The 22,585-nt window shown below is 53.2% G+C and overlaps 1 protein-coding gene across 1 annotated transcript in view; it reads right to left on the bottom strand.

Moving 5' to 3' along the window:
- The window catches only part of ADGRA2 (adhesion G protein-coupled receptor A2), a 111,946-nt gene that overhangs the window by 56,226 nt on the left and 33,135 nt on the right, over positions 1–22,585 (bottom strand). The window contains exon 2 of the mRNA XM_039523684.1: positions 8,430–8,501. Within this exon, the coding sequence (XP_039379618.1) occupies positions 8,430–8,501 (72 nt within the window). The remainder of the gene's footprint in view (positions 1–8,429; positions 8,502–22,585) is intronic.

Genomic DNA, 22,585 nt, shown 5'->3' with positions numbered 1-22,585 from the left:
ATTAATTTGCCCTACAGAGAGCCTGGAGCTGGCTGTTTGTTTCATCTTTAAACTGAACTAGTCAACCTGTTTGTGAGGACTCAGAACAGTCCTGCCCTGCCGAGCCACAGCATCATCAGCGTGCCATGGCCACAATTCAGAGAAAGCCCAATTCCCCATCACCGCCCAGCTGAGACACTCCGCACTGTACGAAGGGGACACCCCTTTCTCTCCAGGTCACAAGCTCAAATCCAGCCAGGTCCGTAGTGGCCAAAAGCCATTCCCACGCGGTGACTGTTAGTGGGCCTGCGCTAAATGAGTCTGGACTGGGACCCAGCAAACAACAGGCATCTCCAACACACAAGCCTCATTGTTGGCAGCCCCAGAGGAATGATTGTGCCACAGAGAGCCAACTCCCCCTGCTGTCCCTGCAGGCTGGGTATGAGACACACTGGCGGGGGCAAAGCAAGGAAGCTTTTTGATTTGGGTGCTAGCGAAAGACTTGGGAGACCTGGGTTTGAGCCCTTACTCTGCCACAGATTTCCTGTGTGACCCTGGGCAAGCCACTTAGCCTGTCTGTACCCCAGTTCCCATCAGTAGCATGGAGGGAGAACAGCACTGCCCTTCCTCCCAGAGGTACTGTGAGGATAAATGCACTCAAGATGGAGGTGCTCAGATATCATGGCTATGGGAGCCATATAAGTACCTTGGATGTACGGATAAACTGACTGATGGTTGATTTTCCTACCCCAGACTGTCCAGTGACCCAGAGCACCACAGCCTCTGGGATCCAGCACCAGCACTAACTTCACTTGTCTGCATTTAAAACCAAACCTTCAGCTCAGAAACCTGCACCTGCAATTGACTCTCAAACACAACCCGCCTGGCAACTGCAGAACCACACATGCCCTGGGGAGCTCGCACCCCCTTTGTGATGGTGCCACATGGCAGCAGCGGGGCTGTGCTCTGATCCTACCCACGTGGAGGGCTTTAAAGGGGGAGGGTGCAGATGGGCGGCTCTGTCCTGGGAAATAAACCTTCAGCCCAGTCAAAGCTGGGATCTTTGCTGGCATGGAGCACAACGATGCTCCCAACCAAGGATTAGCAGGGCTGCTCTCCAACCTGCCCTCAAATACAGATTATTCACAACCTCAAACCACCTGGCCCCCACCCAGCATCTATAAACTGCAGCCACCTCCAGCCGCTGCTAAAGGAAATGTGACACAAGCACCTGAGGGCTTCCCAGAGCAGGTTAGATTGGTGGGAAAGGACAGCTCCAAGCTGATCTGTTGCTAATGAGCGTGGCGGCCTGGGCTGCATACCAGCCCCGCAGAGACTCATTAATCTCATTACGTAGCTGCAAATCATTAGAGAGGCTGAGCTGAAATCCCAGAGTACTGGGCATCTCCAGGGCACCCACTTTGTGCCCGCCTGATGCACAGATAACAAGCAGCACATGGCCTATGCTCGGGTGAGGGCAGGCAAGACAGGCACAAGAGATCACTGCTCCATCCACAGGGGTCCGAGTCACGGCTGCCCCTGGCTGGTTATCACAACAATGACCATATAACCCAACAGCCAGAGATGCCAAGGAGTGCTACAAACTATACAATCTACCAGGGTCAGTCACTGGCCAGGAAAATGCAGCCACCTCAGGGATGGACTGTGGCACTGCACTCAAATGCTGTGCTACGTTTGTTAATCACAACAGACGGGCTGGACAGTGTATGTGCAATTAAATGACCCCCCGAGATTTCCATGCAGCTCCTCATCCCTGTACTCCTGCCGCCATCAGCTGGACACTTTCCCACAGGAAGAGGCACAAGGCTGATGGGTAGGAGGGGGAGTGGGAACAGGCCAGCAAACTCAGCCTTCTCTAGGAAACAAATCCTGGGTTTTCTTGCCTGGCAAATGCAAAGAAAGGGGAGCAAACTCCCATCCCTGCTAACTTCCCAGATCTCCTCCTGTCCCTGCACAGACGCATCACACCACTGCTGACAGCCAAAGGGAGATCCAGGATGTGATGGTCCTTACAGGTGCTCAGCATCTCTGAAAAAAACTGGGTGCACATTTCCACAGAGAAACACCAGCAGCCAGTCCTCCTTGGGCGCTGCCGCCTGCTCCCCTCCCCCGGTCAGACCATCCCTCTGTCCAGCTATTGAGGGCATGGGGTCAACGTGTTATCTCTGCAGCTCCGAATCAAGCCGATGAAAAACAATTACAGCCCTTGTCAAGGACAATTTCCGAAGAGCATGCCGCGCTGCTTGCTGGAGTGAGTGGCAATCGGGGGGAGGGAGGGAGTGCACCAGGGTGGGAGATGGGGGGAGAGGGGGAACGCTAAAGAGGGAGCAGCCCACCCCCACCTCCCAACTGATGGCTCTGGGCTCCCGGCGTGATTTGAACATTCCAGAGGTGACCGGGAGGTTAATGCCGCTCTGCGCACTGGGATCAGGACGTGCTGTTTGTTCAGGGCTACAAGAAGAATGAGTCTTTAAAGAGATTTTCAGCACCCAGGGGTCCAACCCAATTAGACAAGAGTTTTTCAGATTTGTACGCAAAGGGGCGGGAGGGTGGAAGAAAAGGCAGGAACTCAGAAGTCAAGTTCAAGGATTGCGGGGGACAAACATGGAGGCTGTTGACTCAGGAAATCAAATTTCCTACAAGAGGGTATATTTTCGGACCATCCTTGGCCGCGATTCCTCCCTCACTGAACGCTTTGCTTAAGGAATCAGATCCATAAAGTAAATTTTTAAACATGTTCCAGGCTGCTTTGTACCCTTATGGGAGCATGAATCCCCTCCCATTAATGAGAGCTTGGCGCCAGGATCAAGGGGAGGATATGACCCAACACTTTGAAAGTAAGTGGGTGAGGAGAATAAAACAATCTGAGATTAAAGGGACAGTGACAAATAATTTAGGCCCCAAAGTTTAAAAAAAAATGACTGGGCAAAGTAAGTATTAACAGGGGATTTCATGGTTGGTTGGTTTTTAAAAGCAGTTCATTATAAATGATGTTTGGACAAACTTCCCCTAGAGAGTTTGCAACCCAAACATCATAACACCATGCTATGCTAGCACAGGGGAGTGGGAAAAGGAAACTGACGACACAGAAAGTTGCGTGCAGTGCTGAGGTAGCCATGCTGGTCCCAGGATATGAGCGAGACAAGGAAGGGGAGGGAATATCTTTTATTGGACCAACTTCTGTTGGTGGAAGGTACAAGCTTCCAAACGACAGAGTTTCTAGTCCCCGTTTTCACTGTCCAAGGTGAGTGACGTGCTGAAATCAAGTGTGGTGGTGAGGACAGTTACCGTGGAAAGAATTCTATCTCAGTCTCAGGTGTTAGTCACACAGATCAGGACATCTGGCTTTCACAAATAAGTTTGGATGAGGTTTCCCAAAGCAGCCTAGGGGATTCAGGCACATCTCTTTCCTTAACTTTAACAGAAAAAATGTAACCAAAACCCCTAGGCTGCACTGACAACTTCAGTGGCAGCTTTGAACCTGGCAAGTGTCCCATCCAAACACACTGGGGACAGGCTCAGAAAAACGGCACTGCCATTAGCTCTATAGCCTGCAGCCCAGGCCAACCTAGAAGATGCATGTTACGCTTAGAGTAGCAGGCTTAGTATTCAGGCTTAGAGTAGCGCTTGGGCCAGGCCAGGTGCTTTGCAGCCATTCAATGGGCAGTCCCTGTCTCAAGATGCTCAGTCTCACAAGCCTTCCTGAATCTGTGCTGATCCCACAGCTCCTCAGCTTTGTGCCACCGCACTGCCACATCTCCTGTTTATTGCAGTGGGCTCCCAGCTGCCCCCGTTCAGAAGAGAACGAATTGCTGGCAACCAAAATGAGACTGGCCTGAACAATGGGAGAGTCTCAGGCTCGGGGCCCTACCTGCTCGCCCTTGACAAGGAAAACACGATACCAAGGTCAGAATTCGCACACCCACACGTGTGGCTGGATTAGCGCTGCAGGGTTGGCTGAACGTTGGCTGCTGAGCTCTGCTGAAAATCTGGCCCCAGTTGCGGGTGCAGAGCACTGGGAAATGTGGCCTCACAAAAGGAGAATATAAATGTATGTGCCTGGGACACTCGTATGGGCAAACGTACCGGAAACAGCTGGAAGCCCCCCACACTCCCCGCCTAGCAATCTCTCAGTTTCCTGCTCAGGCTGCAGCCAATGCATACTATGGAAGATTTCTGCAGGGAAAGGCAAGCTTTGCTAGCTGCATTCACGCGAAAGTCCTGCCTGCTTCCTCCTGCTTCCCAGCACATCAGAGCCATTCCAGAAGCCCCATCCCCTGAAGGAGCAGCTGGGATCTGCTATTGACTGAGGCAGGTGCATGCCGTATAACGAGACCGTGGTTCACGTTAATAAATGCTTCCTGAGTTGGAGCTAATGAAACCCAGGCTTGCCTCAGGCCTGGCTCTCCAAGGGGAGGAACCAGCAGCACCACAGCGGAGCTGCTGAGCCTGCTGGGGAAGGGCACTTTGCCTCCGCTACGGGGATGCTCTCTTCACCAGACCCACTGTTTAGTGGCCCCTGTGAATGGGAACGGTAATAGCTGCGACACTGGCTGCAGGAAGTGTGAGCCTTCTCCCAACCTTCCTCCTCTGCCCTAGGGCGGCCTGAATCCCCTCCCTCCCGGTGTTCTCAGCCCCACACTTACAGCTTGTCACTCTTCATTAGCAGAACACACCCTGCCTCTCCCTTTCAGCAGCTCCCCACCCTGATCCTGCCTATTCCATCGCCCACCATCTCTGGGATGCTGTTCAGGCAGCAGTCGGACCATGCTGGACACTCCCTTTCACCCAGCACTGGAATGTGGGACCCGGAACTTACAGGGGTCTGTTCAGTCCTTTTACTCTACAGCCCGGTCAATAGAGTGGCCTCCGGAATTACTGATACCCGCAGGGCCAGGTGTGCCGAAGGGACATAGCCCCACTTAGAGCCTGCCTCCCGCCTTTTGCCCATGTAGCTCGGAGCACTTTGCAAAGGCGGGTGGCTATCAGCACGCCCAGACCGGAGGAGAAACGGGGCCACACAGACAGAGTTTTCCAATTCAGAAAGCCTAAAATCAGGCACCTCAGTCCTTACTGCAGCCCCTCAGTACAAGTGACCCTGACACACTGAGCGTTCACTCTCCCAGCCTCCCCACTAAGTCAGCGGGGACCATGGGTACTGCTCAGCACCTCTTCATACTTGGCCGCACGACCCCTTGACAAGCACTCTCACGGCCCCAGCTCCCTGCATGGCTATGCAGCTTTAAGACAGCCACACGCCTCCCTCCCAGCCGGCGAGTCATTAGCAGCCTTGGTGAGTGCTGCAGAGAGGACTTGGAAGCCCAGCGTGAATGGGGTATTTGTGTGCACTCCCCACCAGCTGCACAGAGGCTCAATGCATGTCACTCGGGCCTGACACAGCACAGTAGAGCTCTCTTCTATGGCCTCTCCCCCCTTTCCTCCTCCACATGCCCTCTCTTCTCGCCACCCCCGGGACCCCGCTCTGCTACCTGCACGGCTTTGTTCAGCTTGCAGAATGAGCAGACCCAAACCAGGCCTTGCAGAAGCTTTTCTTTTGGAAGCTAGCAGGGTGGATGGGTGGGCGGCAGATAGTCCAGGAGGCAGGAACAGAAGTGGTGCCATGTGGGGGCTAGGGGAGGGGTTGCAGAAACTGGCACCTGGTTCAGGGCTTTGTTTTTAAGCCAAATAACCTACGTTGCCCAGCAAGCGACATTTGCAAGAGCCCAGATTCCACCTCCCCAGTCCCACAGTCCGGGCACTGCTTAGCTACCCCTCCTCACTCTCTGTTACTCATTTGCACGGAAGCTAGGGAATGCCTAGGTCTTACAGACAGTACCAATTCCTGGGTGTTCTGCTACCGGCGCTGGGAAGGTACGTGGGCCCGGTGGCCTAGAGCAGGGGCAAGGTACTTAGCCTACCCTGCCACAATTTCCCCATCCGTAAAACAGCAATGAGAATACTGGCTTCACAATGGGGCTAGTTATCATCTGTACATCACAGAGCTCCTTGGACAAAAGCAGCAAGGGAGCATCATCTTCAACTTTCGTCGCAGTCCAACTGCTCCTGCTGCTGATTCTCCAAGTGACAGTGGAACCCTCTTCCATATATGTTATACACACCCAACCTTACACCAGAGAACTCTGGACTGGCCAGAGAGCACCTCAGACATATCCCTATAGTGCATTTCATTCCCACAGGACCTCAAGGCACATGGATCTCATACCTTAGAGAAATGCAACCTCCTCTGAGGTGGGGAGTGACAACCAACAAGCTCACTGCAGTAAGAGGGAAGAAAAATGTTGACCACGCATGGCATGACAAAGCCCTATTTTCAAAACTGTGCCGTGGGATCCCAAACACCCCCCTGGAATGGAGATGCAAGGCCCTGAAATCACTAAGTCCTTTTCTCCTCAGGACGAGTGATTGTTTGACTCAAACTTTGCTGTTTCCCCTTTTAGAGGCACTGCAGCCGAGCTTCCCAGCAGGGATGGAAACACATCTTTATCCCTGTCACCCCCCGAGAGAGCATCCAGGCCAGGCCTTGGGGAGCATGGCGTGGATCTTCATCCACGGGACAGCCATTTACAGCACCGCTTTGGTCCAGCTCCACCAGCTACAGTCTCGCCATAGTCTGCTGGGGAACCTCAGCTCCCTCCTGAGACACGGAGCACAGGCTGCACTTTCAGTCTCACTCAATACATCAAGCTAGAGTCCCCGATTCACTGCTGGAATGCAGGAGTCCTTCAAAAAGGCAGCGTCTGGGAACAAAACCCCCTTAGTGTGCGGACCCCTCTCCTACATACCTACAGATCAAATCCATATGAGGGCCATAAATCTCCCCTTATTAAAGGCTCCCACCAGAGAGATGCCTTTCACAGAGAGATAAGAACGTGGACTTTGTTCGAGGGACAATGTCGCTTTTCATACGGGACCCTACAAATCAATGCCCCCTCAGACGCTTCCAGCCCAAACGTGGCTTTCCAATGAGCTTCTGAAGTGGAACTCATTTCCTGGAGTCCCCGAGAGAACCTCTCCCTTCGCTCCCCGAGACCGTTTCTTTCTTCTGACACCCTCCATGCCGTGCCAGAGTGGCTGCATCCTCCACCCGAATTGTTTGTTTTCCACACCCCAGGGCAAGGCTGCAAACACTGGCGGGGGGAGTCCTGGGTACGAGTATGGGGATTTAGTGCTGGTTGAAGGTGAGAGCCCGATAGCCAAGAAGCAACACAAACTTCCTCACTCCTCCCTCTCTCCCTCACGCATGCACACCGTTGGGCACCCAACTGGAGAAGTAGAGTCTGGGATTGGCTGGGTCATTACACAAATTGAATCTATTTCCCCATGTTAAGTATCCTCACACCTTCTTGTCAACTGTCCGAAATGGGCCATCTTGATTATCACTGCAAAAGTGTTTTTTTTCTCCTGCTGATAGCAGCTCATCTTAATTAATTAGCCTCTTAGATTTGGTATGGCAACTTCCACCTTTTCATGTTCTGTATGTATATATATCTTCTTACTATATGTTCCACTCTATGCATCTGATGAAGTGGGCTGTAGCCCACGAAAGCTTATGCTCAAATAAATTTGTTTGTCTCTAAGGTGCCACAAGTACTCCTGTTCTTTTTTCAAGGAATCTGATTCTCAGTAAGTGCTGAGCATCCAGCCTCTGAAAATCAGGCCCCTTCAAGGCATCTCAAAGGTGGGTGCCAAAACCCTCCAGATGCTTTGGAAAAGCTCAGCTGATGTTCCTCACACCTGTCCTGGCGAAACCTCCTGTAGAGGACAGAGGGACAGCTATCTCCTTGGCCTCTTTGCTGAGGCTGCGAGCTGAGGGGCAGTGCAAGGCAATTGTGCTGCTAGTGTTTGCAGGGCGAATGCTGGCCTGCTCGGACCCTCCCAACTTGTGTCACACAGGCCACCACAGTGGGGATAGGGTGAACACTTTTGGTCTACAGGTTGGGCTTTAACCAGCAACCTAGAGAGGAAAGACTCTGCCCTTTGGCCACTCCTCCCCACAGCCATCCCGTACAAAGTGATTTGAGACACCGAACAAGCCAGGGACAGCACGGCGAACTCAGGCACACCCATTTTCATGTAGAAGAGGAGACAGGCCGGATGCCTCGCATGTTGACACACAGCAGCTGCTCCCCCCTGCTCCCACCAGCCAGTGATGTGGAGTTTAAGTGCAATTTTCCCCATATTTATAGCAACAATGGAAAAGCAGGTTACACTGGGTTGCGTATTTCATTTGGTTACCAAAACCCCTCCAACACCAAGCAGTTCCCCCTCCTCCCGTCACAGCAGCAAAAAACTCTCCCTTCCCCCTCCATGCCCATTTAATTTTTGCTCTGCTTTGGTCACTAATTTCCCAGTTCCTCATTAGGAGCCCAGAGCTGCTCAGAACTCACAATGGCCCGACTGGCACTTACAGCTTCTCGAGAGCACGCAGTCCGAAGAAAGAGCCATTCTTCAGCACTGTTATCTTGTTGTTACTCAAAAGCCTGTGGGGGAAAGAGAAAGGGGGAAAGGGGGGTTATTCAACCTGAGTTAAACAAGCAGCAAATGCCTGCATGACCGGCTGGGGCTAGGTGTGTGGTCCGCGGGGGGGCGGGGATGAGCTTCGTTAGCCAAAGCCAGATGTAGGGGAACAGAACTGGAGATACCACAACATAACGCGCAGAGGTGTCACGGCTTTGTAACGTTTAGAGACAGAAGGAACTATTCGATCATCTAGTCTGACCTCCTGTATCTCACAGTCCCATACGAATAGTTATGGCCTGTTAGCGGCTCTCCTCAGCAGCGCCCCAGAGCCTCAAAACTGCGACAGTACCATCGTGCAGGGAGACAGGAGTCTGAGGGAAATAGGAGGAGCAGGGTGGGCAGGGGTGTAGGAGCACTGTGTGTGAAGGGAGTGCCAGAGTGAACTAGTGTGGGGAGAGGAGAGGCAGTGGGATGAGCCAGAGGAGGGTGGCACGAAGGAGGATTCGGACTCTGTCTCTCTCCCGGCAAAGCATGGAATCAGCAGCTCTTTCTGAGGGGGTTGAATGGGGAGGCTGGTGTGCTGGGACCAGGGGCCTGTTCCACTTACAGGAGCAGCATGGAAGGTTGCGAAGCGGGGGGGAGTGGAAGGAGGAGACACATGGGGTGGAGACCCTGGCCCCGCTGGCAGGGTAAAGCGTGGGTTGCGGGGGGTAGGAATTGGTGTCCGACAACCAATTGGCGTCTCCTGGGAGACCCCTACCTGACAGGTATGTGTGGGGGGGGGGGGAGCATGAGATTGGAAGCAGGGTCTGGATGGCCAGGCGGAGGCGCACACACGGGGCCAGTGGGAGTGTGGAAAGGGCCGTTGGGCAGGGCAGAAGGTGGCTTTAGCCGCTGCGGCCTGGCAGGGTCAGAGGGCAGTGAAGTGGGGGCCAGAGAGAAGGCAATTGGAGCGCTGGCGGGGAGAGGAGCCCAGGGCCCTGGGCCGAACCGAAGGCATGGGACTCTCGGTGTGTTCTGGGGCAAGAGGCAGCAGCCTGGCTGTGTTGGGAGGAGGCTGAGGGGTCCTCTGAGGTTGCAGAAAGGGGCACCGGGCTCGGGAGCCTGCCAAGTCCACATGTTACACACTTCTCATTAAACAACAGAAGAAACCAGTGCTTGGGACTGTCCAAGTGCATGAGCATCCTCCACCGCAAGCAGCTCCTGGAGACAAGAGGACACGCCACCGGCTGGAGAGGCAGCCAGCGGCTGGGCTGGTCACGAGACTCCCGCTCCCTCCTTTACTCGCCTGCTACCTGCCTGGGTCTCTCTGCTGCTTTCCTGCCTTCATCCCCAACTCTGCCGGCGGCCCTCAGAACCCACCAAATCCCTCCAAGGTCTCGAAGCTCTAAGGACCCGACTAGGGACGGACACCGCGGTCACAGCCACCCCAGCGGGTGCATTTGCTACGAGAACGATTACAACATCGCCCAGCAAGTAGTGATCGTGTCCCTGAAACAGGTTAGGGCTCTGAGGCTGGCCAAGGCAGGATCAGCCTTGGACACGATTCAGAAACAGCCCACAGCTCAGAAGTTACGTGTCCCACACTCCTGACAGGCCACTGCTAGACTCGGACTCAGCTGTTCCCAGTTCCTCTCCCCACTTCCCTCACTCCCGTCCGGCTCTGGCTCCCTGCCTCGGGGCTGCAAGGGCTCAGAAGGCCGTTCTGTACAATCAGGGAGCTGCTTGGTGGTAACGGTTTTGTCCCCTCGGTGCATCCCTGAGCGGGGCTCCGAGTCAGGATTCCAGCAGCTCCCGGGTGCAGGGCCTTTCAAGCCGCTCCGCACCGACTCTTTATCCCAAAGTAAACAGTTTAGCTGACCACAAAGGGGGCCCTCAGTCCTGCTCCGGCTGAGGAGCGGAAGCCAGCCAGGGTGAAAGGAGAGGAGGGGAAAGGAACACGCACCCACCAATTCAGCTAGCAGCTCATTAAAGCTCTTTAGCAGCAATTAGCACTTACAGATGCAGCCTATTGCCAAAAGGGCCACCAGTCAGCCACTGTGCTTTTAACTGCCTCAGCACTGAGGGTGCCCTCCCCTCACCAGCTGCTCCAGTCTCCTTCGCCCTTTCAAGAGACCCACGGGGGCGAGATTTCCACCCACCGCAGTCAAACAGTCCCTCTGTGTGGCAAGCCCTATAAATACGAAGAGGCCTCTCCAGGGGAAGCAGCAGAATGTCACCAGCTGGGACCTTTCACAGTGGCCTGGAGAAGAGGCCCTAGGGAAGAGCCTGCACCAGCCCCTGGGGAGGAAGGGAAACAGGGGTGGTGTCTTCTAATGGGTAGATCTCTGTTCTGCAAGAGGGAACTGGAGAGCGGGGCAGGGAGAGAGGCTTAGCTGGGAAAACGCAGGCAGACACAAGCTAGTAGGACCCAAGCCCTCCACATGCACTGAGCAGAGAGGACAGGGAGACCCTGAGCAGTTGCAGGGGCCGATTGCTTGATCAACACAGTCCTCCCTCAGGCTTTGCAGAGCGATGGTGACTGCACAAGGAGTTTGCAGCCCCTTTCTCTGCAGCAGGCAGCAGCAAGGAAAGGAAGCAGCAGGAGGACAAGTCTCTCTGCCACAAGCCCTCGTGGGGATGACAGGTGGGGAGAGAGGGGCAGTTAAGGAATGCCCCCCCAGTGTCAACTCTGGATCTCCCACCTCATCACGTGGTGTTGCCTATCCCAATGGCCAGAAGCTGCCCAGAGGGGGGTCTCTAGAGCAGCGGCTCTCCAGACTGCTGGACCCCTTTCAGGAGTCTGATATGTCTTGCGTACCCCCAAGTTTCACCTCCCTTAAAAACTACTTGCCTACAAAATCAGACATAAGAATACAAATGTGTCCCAGCTCACTATGACTGAATTGCTGACTTTCTCCTTTTTACCATATAATTACAAAATAAATCGATTGGAATATAAATATTGTCCTTTCATTTCAGTGTATAGTATACAGAGCAGTATAAACCAGTCACTGTCTGTGTGGAATTTTAGCTTGTACTGACTTTGCTAGTGCTTTCTGTGTCGCCTGTTGCTAAATTAGGCAAATATCTAGCTGAGTTGACAGACCCCCTGGAAGACCCCTGCGTATCCTCAGGGATACACGTACCCCTGGGTGAGAACCACGGCCCTACAGTGTCTGAGGGTTACACTTCAGCCCTGTTAGCTCCACAACGAGGCCTCGGGTCATGACCTGCCACCACTGAGCGTCCAGGAGGTGGAACTTTCCGTCTGGCTGGGACGGCTGCAATTAGGAATCAAGCGAGGAACATGGTAAGGGGAGCAGTCTGGGAGCAGGACGCTCAGCACAGCCGGCCCCAGCGCCGCAGCAAGGAGAAGCTGGGCTGCCTCAGAGGAAAGCTGTGAGAAACGAGCTGCTGAGCTGGACGCCACATGTGGGGTTTGTGCAGTGCCCCCCATTTTGCCCTCCACACTCCTCAGGCTGCTCACTAGCCTGACCTGCCCCTCTGACATGGTATCACAGGCAGCCCCCGTGCAGACCAGCATCCTCCTGGCTCTCAGAGCCCTGACTTTCCTGCTGCTGCTTGAGACAGCTCCTCACATCTGCAGCACATCAGAGGGGGAAACCTAGTCCTATAAAACCAGAGGGGGCTGACGGCTGGGAGGGGCAGCAGGCATGGAGCGTGTCAGGTCTCACACCATTAACTGGGCCTGCTCGGGCACACCAGCCAGCCAGCCCTGAAGGCCGGCGGGATACACGCAGCTGGTCAGGTCTAACAGAGGACACCCCATTGGGTTCCAGATAGGTGACAACCAGCATCAGCAACTTGGTGACACTAGCATCAACTTCCTAGACATCACCATCAGCAAGGGTGCTGCACCCAACTATACACAAGGAACCCATAGGTCACCACACCCACCTCCACAGATCCAGTAGTAACCACCCCAAACACACAATAAATCTGTTATCTACAGCCAGGCACTCAGACCACAGAATATGCTCGAAGGAGAAAGTCTGGGATACACACCTTGTCACACACAAAACCGCCTTCATCAAACAAGGACACTCCACCAGAGAAATAGATCACATCATGGAACAGGCCACCCAAATACCCCAAGAGAACCCACTTCAATACAGAAATCACCAAACAGCACCCCAACACATGCACATGCCAAACTGGAGTAACCCTGCAATTCTGTTCCTGTACTCCAGGGCCCCACCATGCCCTGTGCCCTCCCTGCTGCCTAGCACAGACCCCGTCTAAGCTCTCTCGGGCCAGGACAATGCTTTCCATGCTTTCTGTGAAGCCCCGAGCACACGTGGGACACTATCTAATAACAAATACTGCACAAAGTGTGCTACAAAACACGCGGAGTCCAAGTCCTTTTTCTAGAGAGCTGATGCTTGGAGAAAAAAGAAACACGGGATACCCATTTGGGAGCAGGGAAAGCAAGGAGGTGCCCTCAGTTGGGAGGCCAGTGCAGGAGGGGTTAAAGGGAGTGGGGAAGACATTTGACACATGGGAAGTGGGAGGATGTTCCCAGCATGAAGGTAAACAAACATCTTGCTGCTTGGAGACAAACAGCTTGCACCTGACTGAGTATAAAGTTTGCCTGTATTTGGGGGGGAACCAGGAAGGGATTCGTCAACCCGCAATGATGCCTACCTAATTTTCCCTGCACATCAACTCCTGCCCCAGCAGTCACGTGGAACGCGGACAGGAGCAGACCAGCTCAGGCCTGGGCATTTTTCAGCTTGCTACACGGCTCACGCAGCAACATAAGGAAATCAAAATCCTTCATGATTCATCAGCCTCCAGTAACAGAGTCCCTGCCTCCCGCAGCAGCCAGGCATGCCACAGAGAGACGCCTGCGTGCCATGGGGAGGCCCGACTCTGGAGCGCAAAACAGGCACCAAGGCTAGCAGACTGACAGCTGTCTTTGAGGAGGGGCTAATAAAACAGGCCGATGTATTCCCTTAAGGTCACGCGCAGGCACGAGGCACCCAAACCTAGCTAACGGTACTATCTCAAGCTGACCAGAGTGCCTAAAGGGCTTTAACGAGTTCACCCGCCCTCCTCCAGTGGTGGGCATCCTCACCCCGCAAAACAGAGCCCAGAAAGATTTAAGCAACTCCCCACACTCACTCCCCCCGGCTCCCCTCCACACAGCAGGTCTGTGGCACCAGCAGGAGCAGAATCGTGGGTTCACTGGGGAATGCGTGCTGGGAATCCAACTCCGATCCCAGCAACCTTGAACAAGGTCGCTGGCTTCTACGCAGCTGAAGCAGCCGGGGCAGGACCTGCTCTGTCTGGTCGAGGAGGTGGAGGGCAGCAGAGGAAGTGGGGGACAATTAGCTGTTTAGGAAAAGCACTGCGGGCTCCAGCTGCTTGAGGGCAGGGCAGCAGCAGGCAGGGTCAGGGTTATTGCTGGGGGAGGGGATAATGGGAGCATTCATAGCCCCGGTGGACTAGAAAGCCACTCTCCTGTCACTGGGGTAACAGAGCTATAGCCCCTCTCCCCTTCTCCTTCTGGGCGCATCCCAAAGCTGGGCAGATGGGAAGAGCAGAATGGAGTTGTTTTTCATTGGGGTTCCCTCCTGGAACATGCCTGGCTCCTCCCTGCCTTCCACCCCATTACACTAGGCTCCCAGAAACGTACTCCACTGTAGAGCCCGTGTCCCGCCCCGCCCCAGCATCTGCCCATCCCAGGGCTCTCCAGTGGGGCTGGGAGTTAGGGCTCCTGGGGTCTATTCCTAGCTCTGCCACACACTCATGACATGGTTCTGGGCAAGTCACTTCACCGCTCTGTGCCTCAGTTTGCCCAAATGCAACCTAGAGGTAACGCTCACCTGTGGGCCAAGCCCTTAAAGTGCCGAGTGCCTGGAACGGAGAGCGTTCAGCACCCCTCATTAGGATTGGGCCCCAGCCTCCTTGCTCATGCTCTGTTCATTTACTGCTCATAAAGCACTGAGTCTCTCTGATGATACATGCAGAGAAGGGCCTGCTCTTGCTGGATATGGCGCTTCAGGGCAGACGAGGGATTCTGGGAGAGGGGAAGCCAGAGCTAAATTGAGCTAAATCACTGTCACAAGTCACCATGGAGGCTGAGAATTTAGCAGGCTTCAAAATGGGACTAGACATTTATATGAATAACAGAATATCCAGTGATATTATAAGAAGTATAAAACAAACAGGAACCTGGGAAGGGCTACAAACTCTCCTGCTACAAGGCACACACTAAGCTAACTAATGAGGGCTAGGAGGAAACTTCTCTGAGGCAGGATTTCTTCCTCTGAAGCATCTGGTGCTGGCCCAGGCAGACCACTGTGTTCCTAAAAGGCAGCTCTATGCCCATCAGAAATACAGGGATCGGACGTGCTATCAGCAATGGGCCTAGAGTGTTTCCACCATGCATGAAAGAAACTCAGAAGACGAAGCTATGTACTTTCCCAGTGGGCTGGTCTGCGTGTGTGAGTGAGCACACATGCTTTAAAAGCAAAGGGAAAAAATGCCTCACCCTGGACTGGGAAAGCACCCTGGAGAGGCTCAGTTACCAAGGGAGGGGGGAGGGCTTATTGATGTTTGAAGTCAGTGCTGTTTATGTAAAGGCTGTTTCTCCAGCTTGGCTGAATGGCTGCTGTGTGTGTGTGCCGGAGGCAGAGACCAGGGCACGGACTCCATTAGTTCCCCCTAAGAAAACCCAGCATGTATGTGGATGTCTCCAGATTTTGTTTGGGTTTCTCTAGCCCATTTACTGGGCAGAGGTTTGTCGGGAACTAGCAAGGCCTCTCGGGGCCCAACTCCTCTCTTCCCAACAGTCCATCTTCTGGCCAGCAAGGCCTCTTAACAAATAAATGAAAAATAAATACAGGGGAACATTTCAGAACGAGATATATACATATGCACATATACACACTCCCCCCCTACATGAGCGTGTGAGGGGGTCAACAAACATGTGGACAAGAGTGATCCAGTGGAGATAGTGTACTTGGACTTGCAGAAAGCCTTTGACAAGGCCCCTCCGCAACAGCTCTTAAGCAAATTAAGCTGTCATGGGATAAAAGGGAAGTACCTCTCATGGATCAGGAACTGGTTAAAAGACAGGGAACAAAGGGTAGAACTAAATGGTCAGTTTTCACAGTGGAGTAGGCTGACCAGACAGCAAGTGTAAAAAATCGGGATGGGGGTGGGGGGGGATAATAGGATCCCATATAAGAAAAAGCCCCAAATATAGGGACTGTCCCTATAAAATCAGGACATCTGGTCACCCTACAGTGGAGAGAGGTAAATAATGGAGTCCCCCAGGGTTCTGTCCTGGGACCTGTGCTGTTCAACATATTCATAAATTTTCTGAAAAGGAGGTAAACTGACAGAAGGCAAAATTTGCACACAATACAAAATTACTCGAGATAGTTAAGTCCAAAGCTAACCATGAAGAGTGACAAAAGCATGTCACAAAACTGGGTGACTGGGCAACAAAATGGCAGACGAAATTCCACGTTGACAAATGCAAAGTAATGCATGTTGGCAAGCAATCCCAACTATACATACAAAATGATGGGGTCTAAATAAGCTTTCACCACTCAAGAAAGAGATCTTGGATTCACTGTGGATGGTTCTTGGAAAACATCCAATCAATGTGAGGAGGCAGTTGAAAAAGCGAACAGAATGTTAGGAACCATCAGGAAAGAGATAGATAATAAGACAGTAAATAGCATACTGTCACTATATAAATCCATGGTACGCCCAGACCTTGAATACAGCGTGCAGTTCTGGTCGCGCTGTCTCAAAAAAGGTTTATTAGACTCTGAAAAGGAACAGAGAAGGGCAACAAAAATGATTAAGGGGATGGAACAGCTTCCATATGAGGAGAGATTAAAAAGACTGGGACTTTTCAGTTTGGAAAAGAGATCATATCAGGGAGATACGATCTGTGTAGATTGGAAGACGACGCATACCCACGGACATGTATATGAGGAGCTATCAGAGGGAACAAGAACAACAGGACGTCCCAAGCTTCGCTATATAGACACATGCCAGCGAGATATGAAGGAATTTGGAATTGATCCTGACCGATGGGAAATCTTGGCAAGTGATTGTAACAACTGGTGCCATGGTCTCCATCAGGGCATCAAAGTCTGTGACAGGAGCTGGCTCCTACAGCTTGAAGAGAAAAGAGCCCGTAGGAAGCAAGCAGCTCCCAATCAAGACACATATTTGTAATAACTGCCAAAGAGCATGCAAATCTCAGATTGGTCTATTCAGTCACATGAGACATTGCAAACCATCTACATCATAGGCTGCAATTCCCACCATCTCTCGCAGACAAAAGGATGCCAACAAGCTATAAAATCATGAATGGTATAGAGAAAGTGTTATTTACTCCTTCATATAACACAAGAACCAGGAGTCACCTAGTGAAATTAATAAGCAGCAGGTTGAAAACAAACATAAGGAAGTTCTTCGTCAACCTATGGAACTCCTTGCTAGGGGATGTTGTGAAGGCCAAAAAAGAATTAGATAAGTTCCTGGGTGATAGGCCTATCAATGGCTATTTGCCAAGATGGCCAGGGATACAACCCCATGCTCTGGGTGTCCCTAGCCTCTGGCAGCCAGAAGCTGGGAATGGGCGACAGGGGATGGCTCACTTGATGATGACCTGTTCTGTTCGGTCCCTCTGGGGCACCTGCCATTGGCCACTGTCGGAAGACAGGATACTGGGCTAGATGGACCTTTGGTCTGACCCAGGATGGCCGTTCTTATGAGTGTATGCATGTGTGCTCTGACTACTGCTTGCTATACCAATCACAATGGTCTCTCTCTTACCTGGTGCTCCACCCCATCTGTTGCAGCTTTAGTCACCGCTCACCAAGTACTTCGATTGGAAGCTTTTTGGGACAGGGAGCATCGTTCCATTATATGTTCATACAGTGCCTAGCACAGTAAGACCCTAATCCCTGGTTGGGGCCTCTAGGCTCCACTGCAATACAAATGACACTTAATACACATACACATCCACCCACGCTGGCCTGCGGTGTTACCGCCCTCCTGGGTCAGACTTGCTGCTCCCTGGCCAGCCACTGGGCATTTCTCTAGCAGCCCCTGGAGCACTCAGCTTCTAAGCGCATGGACGTTTCCCTGCAGTTGACTCTCTCCCCCTCTGGAGTGGCCACGCTGAGTAATGTATACATTTAAACCCCTCTGCCAAGGGTACAAGCAGCCCCTGAAGCACCAGGAGACCCAAGTAGGGTCAGGAAAGGAGAATCGCAGGGTTTCCAAATGCAAACCTCATACAATGGACTCCGAGGAGTGGGAGCCAGGAGACCTCCGGGGGCCATCGCTCAGAATGGGAGCAGTGCCAGCGTTCTGCTTCTAACACCCAGTCAATCAGCAGCTGCCCCACCCTGCAGCAATGCCCATCACCCACCGCTCACTCTCCCCCTCCCCATTTCCCTTTTGTAAGCAATTAGGAAGCGGCTGGCCTGAGCAAGATGCTGGGCTGTATCCTGTGTTAATGAGGGGCTGCCACCGGGCACTGCTGTGTCCACAGAGCCTCAGGACCCCACTGGAGGAGGGGAGAGGAAATGACAAGCAGCCCTGCTAGCCTTCAAATTGGTTCCACAAGTCAAAGGCTTGAGAAACCACAGCAGGCTGGGATTCCAGGCCTGCCACGTCTCACCATTTCCTCCCCAGCGTGCCGGCCCTGGAGAGGCCCCAGGCAAAAAATAATCAGCAGAAATATGCACACGCAGGAAAAGCTCCGGTTTTACTGGACTCCGGTTAGCCAAACCCGCTGGGCTGAGCCCTGCCCTTCGTCGAACGGCCCACGCTGCAGAGCCAGCTCTGCAGACCCCACGGCTATAAAAGGGGCCTTGCTTCAGCTAGTGCAGTTCCTTTCCGGCAGGCTGGGCTGCAGAGACAGCCAGCATCTACCCTGGCCTGGGACCAAGATTCTGCAGAGCCTGGAGTCTGGCTCCTCTGCTTTAACCAACTGAGGATTCCCTTGACCCACCTGTCTGCCAAAGTGTTCATCCCCCTCAGCAGAAGGATCTATGAAACCAAACTCTGACCAGCCCTGAGTAAACACTCCAGCAATGCTCAGCCAAACAATAGGATCAAAGGAGGTTTCCTTCTAAAGCAGGGACCAAGGCAGAAGAAGCCTTGTGCAGCATTACACATGCATGCAAGGGTCACAACTTCCTACGTCAGGTCAGCCCTGCACCGACTGGCCCATGGCAAAGCAGCTTACCCAGTCACAGCATGTATTTACAGTGGGAGTCTGGTTATTTCTCATCTATAGCATTTTGCTTCCAATGTGCTAGTAGCAGGGGCGTCTCTAGACATTTTGCCGCCCCAAGCAGGGCGGCATGCCGCAGGGGGCGCTCTGCCAGTCGCGCGGCAGGCGGCTCCGGTGGATCTCCCGCAGGCGGAGTCATGGGACCAGCGGACCCTCCGCAGGCACGCCTGTGGGAGGTCCACCGGAGCCACCTGCCACCCTCCCGGCGAGCAGCAGAGCACCCCCCGCAGCATGCCACCCCAAGCACGGGCTTGGCGTGCTGGGGCCTGGAGCCGCCCCTGGCTAGTAGCAACCAAAAGGAGAAACGCTCACACACAGAACCCCATGCATGTGGATCCTATGTAATCACAGCAGAAATGTACTTGGGATTGCCAGGGATCCCAGCTAGAGGGCACAGTCTGCATCTGCTTCTACGAGACCCAGCGGCTGGTGGCGAATAGCACCTTCAAACAAGCACCATATGTCCGTGGGAAACGTGCCCTGAGGAAAGCATCGGCTCCCACAGAGGGCAGGTTCCTCTGCCTGCCCAGACCACCACGTACCCTCTGGAACAAAGAGCAGATTCTAGCCCAGCCCTCTTCCGCTCACCAGTCAGTGGTCTGCACAGCGCCACAATCGAACAGAGACTCACAAGCCTCTGACTGCTGTGAGACTGCCCTCGCAAGCTGGTACAATCCCCACTCTCCTCTCCTCATCCAGCTATTGCTCCTAATGACCAGGGGTGAGGGGGGGGGGGAAGCGGAGTGCCTACAAATGGGCGGGAACTCATAGCAAGAGCTATCAAGTGCTATCAAGGGCAGCGCAAGCTTCCTCTGCTGGTGCTCTCCAACTCAGACTAGGCCCCGCTCCCAACCTCAGATACGCCAACACACCTCAATCCCCACCTGCAGCCCCTTTGCTCTTCCAGCCCTGGGCTCCCCCCAGCACTCCACTGAACTGTGCCGATGCTCCTCAAACCTTTGCTATTTCAAGCCAGGGCCTCACCCTTCACCTGCCAGCTCTGCTGAGGTACCTCAGTCCTCATCTACAGCACTCCCTGCTAGTCCAGTCCTGCCCTTACCCAGTCTCCCTCATGCTAACCAACCTGCAGCTCCTCTGCTATTTCAACACTGACCCGCCATCCGGCTACTACCATCTCTCCTCCCCGCCCCAGACACTCCCAGTTCTTCCATGGTTCTGTTTCGTGGGCTAGTCTCTGCTAGGGACAAAGCTGATCAATCTAACTCCTCTTCCTCTGTCACCTGAGCAGAGCCTGTCTCCAGAGGCGTGTTTGCCCCACTGAGTGCACAAAAAACCCAAGGTATGTGGGGAAATAAATGAACAAATGGGGAGAGAAAGGAAGAAAGGCCTGGATCCTGGAGAAAAGCCTGGGCTCCCTGGAAAGCAAACAGCACTCTCTCTCGAGAACCCCCAACAAACATCATTGAAAGTGAAGGATCCACTCTCTGTTTGCCTTAGCAGATTAAAAGTGCTGTGCAACACCAGAGGGCATTAAGAGGTTTCCACTTCCAGCCCCTTGCCTGCTCTGGGACATCCCGGGAACTCCTGGGGTAGGGATGTATAACATAACCCCCCGCAAATCCCACACAACCTCTTGAGCCTTGATAACCAGCCTAACCAGAGACAGCAAGTACCTGACATCTCACCAGTGTGGCCTGTTCTCCCAGGATCCCCTATGCAATTTTGCAGGCCAATGAGCCACAGAGAAACTTCACAACTTTTGGGGAGCTTCTCTGAGCCTTTGAAGGGTCCCCCCTTGCTACCCAGAAGCCCTGCTCACAAGCATCAGCTTGTGCAAGGCAGGTGCCATGCCCTGTACTGTCACAAGGAGAAAGGAAGGTCCAGAAAGCTCGCACCCTGGTTTACTAACAGCACCCAGGGGTGCTGAATCGGAGCAGGAAACGCGGTGATACGCTAGCTCAGCCAGACTGATTCCCCTGCACTTCTCAGGGCCCGGCCACACCATCACCACCTACACCTGTGCACTAATCTCTGCTCGGACAGTGCCTTCACCACCCCTCTTGGGAGTCTCATGTTCTGCACCAGCTGTTAGGACCCTGTTCTTAATAGCAACGCCTAGATGCCATTACAGCCATTTCCAAGCTCCCCTCCATTCAGATGAAAGAAGAACAGGAGTACTTGTGGCACCTTAAAGACTAACAAATTTATTTCAGCATGAGCTTTCGTGAGCTACAGCTCACTTCTTCGGATGCATAGAATGGAACACACAGACAGGAGATATTTATACATACAGAGAACATGAAAAGGTGGAAGTATGCATAACAACACGAAAAGTCTAACCAATTGAGATGATTGATTCATTCAGATGGTTATGCGGGAGGCGTTCACGGACTGTGGTTATGTTCCCCTCTCAAAACCTTCCAGTTCACAGTCTTTCAGTTTCCTCTCAGCCCTTTGTCCCCTCCTGTAGTTTCACCGTGTCCTCCCTAAGCTATACACATCCCTCCAGATGTGGCCACAGTAGGAGCCAGCGTGTAATTATCCCCCACTCCCGACACACGCAGCCCTCTGAGGGCAGCACGGAGTATGCCGTATAAACCAGCTGCTCAGGGTGAGGGGCAGGAGGCTCTTTAAAAGAGGGCCTTGACTATCTTTTAAAATATCAGTTATAAAAACCCCACCCTCTTCCCCCCCAGCGTGGCGCCTCCTCAGACAAAACAGCAGTGAGGAATGGGATGCCGCAAGAGGTTGCATCTACAGCGCAGCCACGCCGAGACAAACGCTGCATTGGTGGTGTGTGAATTCTCGCCACCAAGAGAATTCAAGCAACTTCCAGAAGGGAATGTCCTCCCGGACCTTGCCAAGCAGGCTGCGGGGGGCTGTGAAAGACACGTCCTGCATCCTGGACTCGGAGGGACTCCAGCCACAAAACCAAGGAACACAGAGCCCGGACGGGCAGGAGACTTCGCTGCGCACGTAGATACGCCAACATTTATTCAATATATTCCACTTTGCACACACGTCGTATATTAAAAAAAAACATTTGGCATGCTACATACATACATGCAACACACAAGCTGTCCCACAGCCTTTTGGTTTAAGCAAACAGGTCAAAATAGTGCATGTGGTGGGGAGGAGTGGTCCTGCCATTTTCCTGCCCTGGCTGACCCAGAGCAGTCTGAGACTGTTTTGAGAAAAGACTAATGCTAGTGAGATTTCCCTGCAAAGCTAAAGCATTCCAGAGATCTTGGAGGCCCCCCGGGTTCTAACTCTGCTGCGGAGATGGCCCCTCCATGAGCCCTTGGAGCTTCCACCAGCACCGTAAATATTCATTAGCTCTGTTTTTTAATTAGCAAACTAATACTAAGAGGGACGGGGAACAGACTCTGTCCTCAATTATGCAGCTCTGGACGCCTTCAGTGGAGCGGCTTCTGACTGACTCTGGTGTAAATGCGGTCAGAATCTGACCCCGGACATTCAAGCAATCAGTGGGATGTCTTCCCGGCTGCCCCTTCACCAACACATCGCCTGCAGCTCTCCTGCCTGGGAGCCTCCAGTCTCTCGTGTGGGGCCAGCAGGAGCAGAGGAGCCAAGAGATCTCCTCTGTCTCGAGTGTGCGAGATCTGGCAGGGGAAACTCGCTTTGTTCTCTTGACCCCTGGGACCATCCAACTTTCTGCCACGCCATAAAATCCCCTCCTTAAAAGGCAAGGAGCTCAGGCCAAGATGAAATCAGCATCCTGTGTTATCTGCAGCCAGGCTCCACCACGAGGAATCCAAGTCCTGATGGCCTGGAAAATGGATGCGAGATCCCATCCCTCTACACACATGCGTGCCTCCCTTCCCCACGGCTATTCAGAACTAC

This window comes from Mauremys reevesii, linkage group 2, assembly GCF_016161935.1.
Source record: "Mauremys reevesii isolate NIE-2019 linkage group 2, ASM1616193v1, whole genome shotgun sequence".
In the NCBI taxonomy this organism is placed as follows: domain Eukaryota; kingdom Metazoa; phylum Chordata; order Testudines; family Geoemydidae; genus Mauremys; species Mauremys reevesii.
Note: the sequence above shows the minus strand (reverse complement) of the source record. Positions and strands in the feature narration are given on the sequence as shown.